This window comes from Patagioenas fasciata, chromosome Z (assembly GCF_037038585.1).
Source record: "Patagioenas fasciata isolate bPatFas1 chromosome Z, bPatFas1.hap1, whole genome shotgun sequence".
NCBI classification, from domain to species: Eukaryota; Metazoa; Chordata; class Aves; order Columbiformes; family Columbidae; genus Patagioenas; species Patagioenas fasciata.
The window spans coordinates 66,806,410-66,820,282 of NC_092560.1; the positions used below are offsets into that span (position 1 = coordinate 66,806,410).

At 39.9% G+C, this 13,873-nt stretch overlaps 1 protein-coding gene across 1 annotated transcript in view; it reads right to left on the minus strand.

The window, feature by feature from the left end:
- Positions 1-1,038: 1,038 nt before the first annotated feature.
- Positions 1,039-13,873, minus strand: part of LOC136115473 (interleukin-6 receptor subunit beta-like) — a 28,850-nt gene continuing 16,015 nt past the window's right edge. The window contains exons 10-15 of the mRNA XM_065861613.2: positions 13,666-13,788; positions 12,957-13,109; positions 10,980-11,123; positions 9,292-9,388; positions 5,222-5,285; positions 1,039-1,767 (exon numbers count right to left, since the gene is read on the minus strand). Of these exons, the coding sequence (XP_065717685.1) occupies positions 1,285-1,767; positions 5,222-5,285; positions 9,292-9,388; positions 10,980-11,123; positions 12,957-13,109; positions 13,666-13,788 (1,064 nt within the window). The 3' untranslated portion in view covers positions 1,039-1,284. The remainder of the gene's footprint in view (positions 1,768-5,221; positions 5,286-9,291; positions 9,389-10,979; positions 11,124-12,956; positions 13,110-13,665; positions 13,789-13,873) is intronic.

The window sequence follows — 13,873 nt, forward strand, 5'->3', positions numbered from 1 at the left end:
TAAATAGGGAAAGCAAATAAACCAGGTTTTGTCATGGGGCCTCACTACATCAGCGAAGTGGGGGATATGCAATTTCTTTGAGCTTTTTGTAAGCATGGTATTCTATAACTCATATTTCCTAATATGCAGGGAAGTATTTGAGTAAATGTGAATCATCCTTCACTTTCAATGAGAGAATTTTAAAAGATGTCCATCTAAGGAGCTCTGGTGCTTATGGCACAGTTGATCAATTTCTTTCTCTGCAAAATGATTTTAATAACATGCTCCATAAACTAGAGATGACAACAATAAACTGGGTCTTCTACAATAACTGCATACCATTAATGCCTGCAGAGTTCATGGGGAGAAGCTGTTGTAAGCTGGAAAATCGATTTAGACTCCTCACATCATGGAGATAGTGATGAAATCTCATAGAGAGCATATTAAGGAAGACCTTTTTATCCCCTGTATTCCAATTAACTCCTTCTCTCTGGAAGCTTTGGAGGGATGACTAACTGAACTATCTATTCAGCTCTTGAAGTCTGTTTTGCAGATGTCATCACTGCCTGCAGTGTGAAATTGTACCTGCAACTACATCTCAGAACAGAACACGAACAGATTTCTATGTCTGTGTAGATAAATGTACGAAGAAATAGCCTTAATTTAATGCAAGTAAACAGTAGTAATAATGATACGTACCATGATCTTCATTTATATGGCACTATTCATCTAAGATGAATAAAGGTGCAAAGATCTAAGATGTAAAGCACTATACATAGATGGATAAGCATAATTTCCTATTCCTAAATTCAAAACTTTCCTCTCTTTTGTTTGGTCACCCTTGGGCAGCTGGAGATTTTCTTTGGAATGGTGGACACTTTTGATGGAATTTTAACTGAAAAACTTATCAGATCTGAAAATCAGGTCTTGAACCTGACGCAGTGATAAGAGAACTCTCCTGGTGACTAGAACAACATTGTGCTTAGAGTGGAAGCCTTGAAATGGCTTCCTGAGCACCTAGGACTAAACACCTATCAAGTGGAAGAAACCTTACTGGAAGGTTTTTCATACAGTTCCCTGAAAGTTTTGCCTGTAGGAATACAGTAGGAATTTCCACAGAATAACTGCGGTGAAATAGCTAATCTAATTAAATAATCAATCTAGCTCATCAAGGAAGCTTACTGAAGGATACACTTAGAGGAGGAATTGTCACAAGCTCACTGTCCTATATGGTCCTAATGGCTTCATTCAAGCATTGAAGTTTTTGGAACTTGACTTTATGGTATTGGAAATTTTGAAGATACTTCAGTTTGAGTTGGCTTCTCCCATCAAAGTTGGTCCAGATGGCAAAAACACTACCTGGCTTTGTTTGAGGTAGTCTTGGGGACCAAACCAAACCTGACTTTTAGTTTGTGCTGGCTTGTTGCTTACTTCCATTTCCAGATGAGGATGACCAGCTCTTGCAGGCGACTTCACTGTCTGACCCACCAGGGCTTTCTGGCTGAACTCCATGCTGGTGTAGTCACTCAAGAGTGGTACTGTAGTGGAAATGGTTCCTTCTTCACTTGTAACTGCTTCTTCAAGAATTTCTTCATGCCTTAGGCTCACATCTACATTATTGCTAGGTTCTTCTGACTGGTAAGTGTCACACTTGCTGTCTTCTCCACTATCTGTAAAGAGGTCTAACTTCAAAGAAGTCTTTGACTCATGCTCTATGACATAAAGGCTGATAGTATCATTGTCTGACAGGGCCTGAAGCAGTGACCTTGAAACAGGTTTCCAATTAGTCTGCAAGATAAAACGAGACAGTAATTTTAGTATCATGATTTTGCCAAGTGTAATCAGCAATTTATGGAAATAAATAATGAATAAATTTAGGAGACAGGCAGCCTGGTCCTGTCTATATAATATGCTGACTAATCCATTTTATCTCATCTTCATTGGCTTTAGAAACATGAATGAAAATATTTGTTTCCCTAATTCAGGGGACCATCTTCTCCTCTCCCATATTCTTTAAACAAAGTTTTTTTTTATACGCGCTTGGGACAAAATGTAGTGGTGATAAAATGTAGGTTTTTCTATGTGCTGTTCTGAGACCCCCAACCTTCAAAAAGTTAAACAAATGTGTTACTATAAAAAGGAGCAACTTGAATTGAACAGCAGCCAAAAATGTGTAGCTATCAGCTGCTGCAAGCAGTTTGTTATTCAACTTAATGCCATGTTGTGATTTAAATATAGGTTTGGTTAAATTTTTTTGCAAATTCTGAATGATCAAATGGAGAACCGTTTGTAACACCAAGCATCCTTCTTTTCCACTTAGATTATTCTGCTGGGTTTGCTCACTTTTGCCATAATATTTTTAAAATTATGTCCAGGTTGGTATGTTGTCTGGTAAAATTATTAGCTTTCCCCTTTCCCCCCCCGCTCCCCTTCCTCAATTGCTCTAAATTTGTTTGAACTGTTATGGTTCTTTTGCAAGATGAAGTGTGTATTGTTCAGGGGTTTTTTTGGTCTTGCTATAATTTGTTTTCCAACTCGTAAATGAGTATGGTGTTGTTCGAAATCTGAGCAATCCTACATAAAATATCTGTTTTTCTCATATAGTGGGATGAGTAGACACCTCTGCAGGGTCTGCTTTTGCCTTTTGTTGAATAAAGACCTGCGTGATACGTACCTGCATTACCATATTTATTATAAACAGGAAGCTGAACTCTATGCATAACAAATCTAAAATAAGCTGTGTGAGCCTCTGTCTGAAAGAGGAACTAACAGGTGTAGAAGACGCAGCATCTTTGACGAATCTTGTCTAAATGTGAAGAACGGGACACTGATGGGGTGGCTGGCTGGCCTTTTTAGCCTCCATAGCTCATTTTCCTTGCCTCTGTGTGCTGACTAAATTGAGAGTGTCTCCACTTTCTCGTGCTGCTTTGTACCATGGGATGTATCATTGCCTTAGATTGCAATAAAGAATGCTCTGGATTTAAAGTACAGTTTCTCTTGCCACCTGTCTGAACTATGTCTGTGTTTCTCTCAAGAACTGCAACATTGCTCAACTAACCTGATGCAGTTCAGTCTTGAAACAACTTACATATATAATAAATATATGGAAGATTTACTCCTTGCCTCCATTTTACAGTGCTCATTTGGGGAATACCTTTCTCCACATTTCATGAACTGTTCATAATACCAGATTACTTCTACGCAATATATCTGGTAACTGCTTTATTGTATTGCCTGCTCACATAGAGCTTTTTCTGCTTCCCCCAAAACCCTTTTCTGATATCTGTTATTTCTGTTTCTGCCGTATTATCAACATGACAGTATTTCTCTACCAGTCTTGGCTAATAAGGCTTCATTCCTATTATAGTTGCTTTTACTCTATAGTTTCTTTGCCTATGCAGGAACATTTAAGTGCATTTTAAATAGATGTATTTTAAAGTATTTATGTCAAAGTGGCACTCTGGTTCATAAAACCTATTTGTCCGTTCTACAACATGCAGCCTCAATGTATTTCACCTGCACTTCTTCACAATGGCAAATTATTCTTTGAAAATATTAGGGGTTTTCGGCTTTTAGTTCTTACTCCTTTCTTGCTGAACTTCTATCCTGCAATTCAGCTCCACCTAAGCTTATTACTACATCAAAACAGCTTCAGGTCTTGTGCTTTCTTTAGGGAAGAAACTTCCCAAATGCTGAATATATCAGATTCTTTTTTTTTGGCTTTGAAAAGTCTTACTTCAAACAACTATTGAATTTGCATCTTCCACTTTCTAAGTGCACGGTGGAGAAGAAGCAAGAGAATTAGGTGGAGTTATTTTTACTGGAGTGGTCAGTGAGGAACAGCTGAATCCCAGCACTGAGAAAAGGAAGTTGCCTGGTGCTTGTAAGCGGATCGATTTAACTGAGCAGAACAGTGAAACTGCAATCTCCCAACAGCATCGCTTTTGAAACTCTGACTTTGTAAGGCTGTACTTCTGTACATCTGATCCTCCCTTGTTCAACATTATCTGACTTTGGCACAATCACTGTCTGATGCTACCTCTGAGCTCACCAATTCTTTATCTATGTTTAGGTGGAAAAAAGGTATAGAGCAAGCAAGGAATTCTTGATCTGGAGTATGAAAGTTGATACTTGTTCTGTTCAAGGAAGCAATGCTGATGTTCAGCAAAACCTTTGATTACTGGCAACCTGTCAGGGTCTTCTGAAAATTTGTTGCTGATTATTTCATTCAGTGTCCTGGGTTTGGACAGTGTCTGGCTTCCAGATACATTTCAGCTTCTGCCTGATCTTTGACTACGTACATAAAGTCTGTTTTGTTAAAGCTCACAAGTTAGCCTGAGAAACTAGATGTACGGACGTCAAATTAAATTCAGGTTTGCCACAAAAATAAAAGAGATTTAAAAAGGAAAGCTGTAGAAGTTTCTGCTACAAAAGTGTAATGTTTGAGACTTGGGAGATAAACTGAGGTGTCCTAGAGGAAGAACTTGTAGTATCAAGTGTTAGCAAAACTGGAGTAGAAACTTGTTTAAAAGGGGGGAGGTAAGTACAGAAAGATGCAAGTAAGTCCACTAATAGGCAAAAGTGAATAACACGGTCTCCAGCAGCTTCTTCAGTCCTGAAATTCAGGTATCATAACCAAAGCATACAGGAAGGCCGTGGCCAAGATCTGAATGTGCTGCTGCACCGTGGTGCCTGTTGACTGGTAGGTGCTCCTCCCCAGCCGCCAGCTGAGCAGCTGCAGCCTCGGGGCTGCTCTGGAGTCAGATAGAGACTGAGGCGTGAGGAGCGGATTTCAGAAAGCACCGTATACATGTCTTCCTTCGTCACACTTCTGTGGAATTAGGCCACGATGCATTACTTTGTATTTTGAGTAACTTGTACTTAATAGTTGGTTCCAGTAAGTGAAAACTGACTGGATATAAACCCCGAATTTTTTGTTTTAGACTCCATCTCCCCCCATTCAACTTTGCTTTGTTTTTTTTTAACAACCATACCTTTAAATATGTTCTGTAATATTCTCAAAAATTCTGAGAACCTTTATAAAATTAAAAAGTGCATACAGACTCTGGCTAAACACCAACCCTCCCCCATCTATATTTCTAATATTATCCTAGCTTCCCAACTGTTGATATTAGACACTTATTAGGGTGAAGTGTGACAAGACTAGTAACTAGCATTTCTGATTAATCAGTAGAAAAGACTGCCCCTGTGTATTTTTTCACACAATCAGAAAAGTACTTGCCATATCTTGGAGTGCACTGCTGTTTCTTGGACTCGGTACCCTGGGCCAGCATTTTATTTTCAGCCTGTAAAGAAATATTATGAATTTATTGTCAGGTTAAATGACTGACATTTCCTATGCATTTACATTAACTAACATTTATGTTAATACATAACATTTTATTGGTATTTTCATGACCATCTGTCATGTACTGATAAGGATAACAGCTGAAACATTGTGGCAAAACCAGTTCATCCAGCCATAGGAGATGATAAATTCAGTACAGGGTGAACTGCGATTTACATATCAACGACTAGCTAAGGAGACACAGCCCAGGCCAGCTGGCCGATACAGGAGGTGGGGGACATGCCAGAGGGCACACAGCTCCACCTTCTGATCTGCCCAGCATGGCACAAAGGGAAAAGCTGAGACCCTTCAACATGGCCCGAGGCTTGTCGATCTTTCACAATCACCCCTTCCCTCCAGACTTTTCTCTCTTTCACAATAGAACCTCCACAAAAGACCAAAGGTTATGCAAGCAGGCAACCCAGGGGGCCATAAAGACTCACCTTGTGCAAGCACTGGTGGCACCCACCCACCATCCTGAGGACCACTCTGCCCACCAGTCTCACCACATGAACTGAACAAGACACCAGAGGACGCTGCGCATTTCTGGACCTGAGACTGCGAACTCCGTCACACATAAAATGGAGTCATGAAGATGGTGAAATCTTTCTCTCCTTTCTTTCTTTCCCATACTTCTACCTTTTTTGCTTTCCCTTTTATGAGTAACATAGTAACATAAGATTTACAACCCTGCAGATGCCGTAAACTTTTTATGTTTACCAATCAAATTTAGAATAATGTAAATCCTTCTGCCACCAAATCATATACCATTTGGGCCAAGCTGCGAAATAAAAGCCTTTTGTTTGCAGACCTTAAGTACTGTGTGTACTTTTTTCCAACCAAAGGGGACCCATGAACCTGAGTCACTTCTCCCCTCAACTCACACCTGAGGCCGAGACATGACACCATCAAATGAGACATTCTACAATGACTATTAAACATAATGCCAATTATTAATAAAAACTGAAGATCAAACTTGGTAGTCTATGCTGAAATGCTGAGTTAGTGCCAATTAGCATTTTTATTTAAGAACAAAGGAGCTGGTAATATTATCTCTTTCTATATGTATAATCACTGTATATTCCTAATCAGTTATTATTTCCACAAAACCTCTGTCTTCCTTGAGAACTCTTGGATATGTAGGAGGAAGGTTTTTTTTAGTAAGTATTTGCTCCTGAGCTTCTTAGGAATAGTGTGGCCAGCTGGACTAGAGAAGTAATGGTTCCCCTGTACTCAGCACTGGTGAGGTGCCACCTTGAATCCTGTGTTCAGTTTTGGGCCACTCATCATAAGAAGACATTGAGGTGCTGGAAAGAGTTCAGAGCCTGGTGAGGGGTCTGGAGCACAAGTCTGATGAGGAGCAGCTGAGGGAACTGGGGCTGTTCAGTCTGGAGAAAAAGAGGCTGAGGGGAGACCTTATCGCTGTCTACAACTACCTGAAAGGAGCTTGTAGCATGGAGGGTGTTGGTCTCTTCCCCCAGGTAGCAAGTGATAGGACAAGTTGTGCCAGGGGAGGTTTAGATTGGATACGAGGAAAAAATTCCTCCTGGAGGGGGTTGTCAGGCATTGGAACAGGCTGCCCAGGGAAGTGGTGGAGTCACCATCCCTGAAGGTGTTTGAAAGGCATTTAGACAAGGTTCTTATGGACATGGTTTAGTGCTAGAGTTAGGTTATGGTTGGACTTGGTGATCCTGAGGGTCTTTTTCAACCAAAATTATTCTATGATTCTATGATTCTACTTAGAAGTTTACTTTCTCTCTAAGAGCAAGCTACTGCTGTTTTTAGCTTCTGTGCCATGACACTGGTGGCCTGCAAGAGGGTCTGCCTGGGATCCACAGACTAGAAGAGAGGGGACAACATGGCTCCTGCTTCACCCTGATTGTTTTGAGTTTGTATCTTTCTGGGGGCTATTACATACGGTATCTCGCTGTTTCACTTGACTTGAACCTAAACACACCTTTACTAAAAACTCACACCAGTTCCTTTTGCTGTAGAGGAAGGGATTTGTAAGGTAGAGCTGAGTTTACCAATCGATCTGTTCAAATTGGTTTCAACCCTTTCTTTCAAGCACCTTCCTTGCACCCAGGGGCTTGGAAACAACAAAGCTGATCACAAACTACTATGTTCTCCAGCCTCCTTGGGTCACCCCCACCGCGAGCACCACCTCAGTCATTGTCCTCTTTGGCCCTTCCCAAGAGCAGGAGCTGTAAGGGCAGCCTGCCTATCACTCCCACCACCCTGGTATGCTGGTGCTGGCCCCAGGCTGGCAGAGCCCAGCTGTGATTTCCCAGCAGAAGGGCAGCAGTAGGGTGGGATGGGAATTTCAGAAGGCATTTCTGCTGAGCTGATGGATCCCACTGGCATCAGTCACCGCTGACTGCTCATCACTGGCTCCTGTGGGAGTGGAGGGAGACCATCTCTCAGCATTTTTGAGCTGATCACCTTACGGTCAGCAGCTGCTTCCACAGCACTCTGCAGAGAGCTTTATGGAATGACTCACCTCCATAGGAAAAAAACAGCTGTGAGAGACTGTGGGAAGTTCTGTAGCCCATCAGCCTGCCTTAGTGTTGGCTTCACTGTTGTCTGGTTTTCAAAACAAATCTAGACATTATTAACTGTAAAGTACTTGCTTCTCTTTAGACTGTGAATTGAGGTAAAGCCTGAGGCTGTAGGATTACTGGATCTCCTTGTTGATCCTATGAAGATGAGTGCTTGACTGGCTGGTGAGTGCTTTTCTACAAATCAAGCAAGCAAGCAGTTGAGATGAGAGAATCCTTGGGACCCTTCACCTCAGTTCCAGGTCTTCATTACTGCTACATACTTAATTGCTACTCTGTAGTGCTACACCAGTCTTCTGTATGCTGTTTTTTTCAGTTTTCTAAAAATTATTTCCTAATGGGAAAGAAGACCTTATGTTTAAGACAGCAAAGTTTGTTCTGTGTCAAAACGTCTGACCAGGTCTTAGAACATCTTGTCAAAAACACTGGATCAGATACGGTGCAACTTGAAGTAAAATCTGAAAATGGAAGTGCCCAGGAGACTTAATGCAGAGTGTCACCTGTTTCCCAATGGCAAGGGCAGGAGTTTAGCCTGATGCATAAGGTAAAGTAAGCTACCCCACGCCATATGGCTTGCAAGCCACAAGTTGTACATTCTGTCTCTTCTGTGCTTTAGCAGCTGGGCTTTCAGCTTCAGAGGCAAAAAGGAGAAGAAGAGGGGGTAGTGTTCTAGGACATCAAAATAATATGAATGGCTGTATGCAACTGGGTTTATCAGAAAATTAATATTACAGCCCATTACTATGGAAGCCATTTTTCTCTTAGTGATATTGTATGCCTCTAACATTGTACCTCAAATTAATTTGAGTGGTGTGTACTTTATTACTATAGAAAACAATTTCTGCTACAATGAGTAGACCTCACCCATATCTTACAGGCATATTTGTTATTTTCTCTTTGTCCTACTCGTCCATCCATTACTCCTTCCCACTATGTGCTTACGTGTGTAATTTATACAGTTAAAATCCAAATGTGCTTTAGGAAACTGCTTAGATGGCAACATCAATTCGTGTATACCGCTGGAATTTATTTTTGTATTTCAACAAACCAGACATGAATACCCCTTTGGAATGAAATAACGAAAAATCAAATCCATGTTTTTTCCATATGCATAACCTATTTTCCACTGTGAGAAATGGTCCTTGCCCCTTTCAGGGGTGTTTTAGACAGGAGGTAGTCAGGTAATTGTAGAAAAGGCAAAATATTATAGATTTTTGATGAACTACTTTAATCAGCTTGTAGTGGACTGTAATTGCTCTCACTGTGTAAATGAGTGGGGGGGCTTTTGTGTTGTGTGTCTTTTAAGTAGTGTTGCTTTTAATGACAAAAAAGGCCCAGTGCTATGAAACTCAGGGTTAAGCAAAACAGAAGGCCTGTTAACAACTTCAGACAATATTCACTTCTTACCTTTTCAATGCCAGAGAACAAGTGAGAGGTGCAAAAACCAGAATGAAGAGCATGCTGAAGCAAAGGCCAGTCACAAAGCCTTCAAATTCTCCTTTATCTGATGGGAAACAGAGATTGAATCAGACTTGTGGTATCAAGTATAGGAAGGGTATATTGCCTCTGCAAGACAAATATTTTAAACAAAAGTCAAGTCAAGCTTTATACATGTTCTGAATTTATAAGAAACTACTTGCATGAAAGGGGCTTTTAATCTGTTTCAGGTTTTACTAGAAGGATTTGGGATTCTCTTTTTTTTGAGATCTCACCTGGTCCTGATAACAATAATACAGTTTCTGTATTTGGTAGGTGCCATGCTACACCTGTTAGGAACACTAAGATGATTTTACTTGTGATCAGCCATTTGTCAACTCTTGTGGCAAACCTGCGTCTCCTATTGCGTACATTAATATCTGCTTGAGATACTTCCACCACCACCCCAGCCCCTATAAGGAGATAAAGTGCTTGAAAGGTTAATGAATGCTAATAAAACGCTCAGGCAGAGAGAGCAGTGCTGCTAACACAGGAACCCCAGCAGCCTGTGATGTGATGAGTGGGTCAGGGTTGAGGTGTTCTTTACAGATAGCTAAATCAAACGTTTCAAAATTGCACCACAAAAGCATGGTCAGTACATGATTGTGTTGCAGATAATGACAAACCACACCTGCAAAAAGGCTGCTTGCTCTTTCTTTTCCAACCCACGCACCAATAAAAATATCTTTCATTAAAAATTGAACAGCTATTTTAATTTTGCTTAAAAAAGAAACTTGAAAAGCTGCAAATTGCTTTGTTGCTGAAAAGCTTTTATGAAAAAGAAACCTGAAGTTCTTTTAATGGATCAAGTAACCTGTGAAATGTTGGGGAGGGAGAAAATAGTAAATGTAATGTTTAAATTCAATATAATCTCTTGAATTTTTAAAATGTTGCATTAAGTTAACTCTACATTTTTGTTATCTTCCTGAAGATTGAATCCTATCCAAATATATGTTTAGTAAAATGACTGAAATAGAGTCCTCCAGAAAATCTCCAGTGGAAACACTTCCATTTCTTCTGTTGACAGGAGAAAGGATTTTGGGGAGGGGGAGGAAGGTGTGGAAACCCTGTTGATTGTTGATTTCAAGGAAGATTTTAAGTTTCTTTAACTTTTCTTTCGGCTTCACACTTGTGACCATTCAGTTATTCATGTTTATACCTCTTTCACTTAATACGAAAAAGCTGCTGTGAGGAGAAGCCATTCGCATACTTTGGTCTCTGAATTTCACAGGTTATTTTCCTGTGGTTGGTACTATCTTAGTCTGTTCTTTTTTTATTTAGAAAACCTCTTTTTTTTTTTTTTTTAACAGTTAATAGCTCAGTGCTCTAACTGGAAACATGATTGCTCAGGATTTTGCGAACAGCAGAGGCTACTGAACTTAACTAGTCACAGGCAGCATACTTAAACTGCTGAAATCTATGTCAGGAATCAGCAATGAATAAAGTCTTCCCTGCATGTCAGGTAATGGAATACAGGCAGAGCTGTTCTGTGATGCATAGTTTAGGTCTAACAAAGGAAAAATTTTGAGTGTTTGCTATCAGTAACTAAGGATTTAATAATAAATCTTGTGCACAAGCACATGCTGGGTTTACACAGATGCATAGAGCTGCCACAGTACCATATTTTGGAGTGCTGAAGGGTTGTGAAAGAGTCAGAGGTCCTTCGCCAGCATTAGTGAATCCTGAAATCTGCACAAGGTAGATGGTTTTTGCCTTCAGTCTAGTAAGATGGTAACTTGTGGTAGAAGAATTGACAGTAACAGCTGAAATGCAAGAGGGGTTGGGGAAGGAGATGATTAGACAAACTCTGATGGCTGAGTATGTCAGCGTAACTGACTGGTAAAATGGCAAAACTTCTGTGCCCTAATCCACACCCGGGGGAAGCCATGCTGTGCAGGTGTTCTTTGGATTTCCCAAAAATATTTATGTGCATTTTAAATCCACAGGTAAAAAGCATGAGCTTTTACCATACCAAGGATGTGTAGGTGGTGACTGCAGAAGGCTGTGTATACTGCAATACAGTAAAACACACCTAATGTGCGAAAGAGTGGCTTTCATTTTGACTGTAACAGTTGATGTAAGGGCTAGACCCTAGCACATGCTTTACTCTCGCTACAGTATTCAGTAGTTATTCACCTCAATTAATACCAGTGCTATTACTCACTGCTGAGTGGGTAAAAAAAAAAAAAAAAAAAAGAAAGCAAAAAAAAGAAAAAGGGCTGTACATTGTGCTTCTCCTATTTTGAAAGGCTTTTAGCTCAACCTTTATTTTCTGATGGTGCATCGACCCTCCCCCTGGCCAGAATGATTCAATCAAGGATGCTGTAGTATGCCTTTAACAGGACAGAAATTGCTTTTCAAGTTTGCCACTGTGAATATAAGATCTTTGTTGAAGTGGAAATGGTGCTGTAGCCTACAGGCTTCCTTCCCCCAAATTCTCCAATAAAACTTTTTTTCCTGCCTGGAAAACATGGCAATGGAGTGTTGTGTCCCTGTTGTATTGAATGATTAGGGCAGAGGAAAAAAACAAAGTTCAGTCCCAGACACTCCACTTCTGTCTCCTCTTGTGTTTTCCGATGGACAAAAGGGGTGGAATAGAGCCCCACTGAAGATGGTGCCAAGCATCCTGCTAAGGCTGTGTACTTTAAGCTTTTGTTACTTTTTATGGTCTTGTAAAGGCATGGGCCAACCTGATCCTCAAACCCTTGCTGTTCTCTTTTGTTGGGTCTTAGATACTATTTGTCTTCCACAGCAGGTCTTTAATTTTATTTGAAAGTCAACATATGCAAAATTAATGTATTATTACTTATGGTAAGAAGACATTCCACTCCAGACCAGAAGAAAAATGTTTGCCAAAAGAAATATGGGGAGGTTTTTTTTTTGAAAGTCAAGTAGTTTGAGCTCACAACAATTTATTTCAATGTATTGAAATTTCATGCTTTTTACTCAAACACAAAAGCTATCAATTTAAGAAAATGTTTCTAAAAATGAAAGTAATAAGTGTCTTTGAAAACAGGTAAGAAATACAAAGCGTATTTCCTGCTAATTGAGTTCAAGAAATAAATATATGATTTCTTAAGTCCTATAGAAATTCTCAGAGTCAAACTTGGCTGAGTTGCAATGAAACATAAAAATATGGTGACTGAGATCTTAATACCTCAGAGATACTGAGCTAGTAAATCCTATTTTCAGTGTTACTAGAAAATTCTGCACTAGTCTTCGAACTGCAAGTTTTAAGAAAATATTTCATTATCAATATTTAATTTGAGATTATATCTAAAAAATTCTAGGTATTCACAAAATCATCTAGAGCAGGGGTGTCAAACTCATTTTCACTCCTACATTTATGCAATCCTAAAATTACATTCAGCCCTTTGAAGGCAACTGTGAGGCTGATGTGGCCCCCAGTGAAAATGAGTTTGACACCCCTGATCTAAAACATTAAAACTCTAACCAGGAACTGACCCTTGAGTGCACTCAATTCCCACAGAAATATAAGTAACCCAATAGGTGCTGCAAAAGCACTGAATGGTCTGTAGGAAGCTCTTCTGTTGTGGATCTGAGCTGCTGCTCTGTTCGGAGCAATGATGACTTACTCAGAGACTTTTTCCTCGATGAATCTGTGTAGGTGATCCTGTATCCCTGGAGAAAGCCCAAACAGTCTTCGGCAGCTATTTCGGTCCACTTCACAAATGCAGAATGTTTTGTGATATTCAGAATTGTCACATTAGCAGGACCTGTCCTAGGAACTTAGTAATTGGATAATTTCAGTTCTGCATCAATTCTTACGCAATCTAGCTGCTTCCTAGAGAGCTCCTGGTGTGATTCTAGCTGTCATAACGTAAAGGGTGGAAGAGAAAGTAGAAATCCCACAGAGTGGAAAAACTTCATCTTAAGTAATAATGAAGTAGGTAGAAATTGTGACTGATTCATTACAAACACTTTTGCTCCAATAGCCACATCTGTACTTGTTTCATCTTGCAATGAAGACACTACCAAATTAGGATTGGAAAGTCTGAGTTTGGCCACAGTGAAATTTGAACTACATAAAGTAGCTCTGAGACTCTCTTTCTGTTATTTTGGCAATGTCATGTGTAATAATAACATTTCTGTGGACCTGTCAGTAAAGAAAAACATTCAGGTCATTCACTGCCAGGGAATAACTGCTAGGACCAAAGGCAATGCTAACTGGAGAATGCTATTAAGTCACCTGGAAAAGAAACTTGGTATAGGATTTCTTCTATTGCTGCAGATAGGAAATGAGAAGAAATATAAGGGATGAGGTTATATAAAGGGGAGGTATACCTCCTTCAACTGAGTAGAAGTGGGTCACTCCAAAAGTCTTTTCATGCCTTGTGAAATTTTCACATTGACACACATCAGTTGCATGTACCATGATTTTGTACAACTTATATGGCTGAAAATTGTCTGGAAAACAAATAAACGTACATCAGGGTTTAATGAAAAGTTATGAATTATAAAGAAGGGGAGGAGAGACAACTTTATAGCTTTC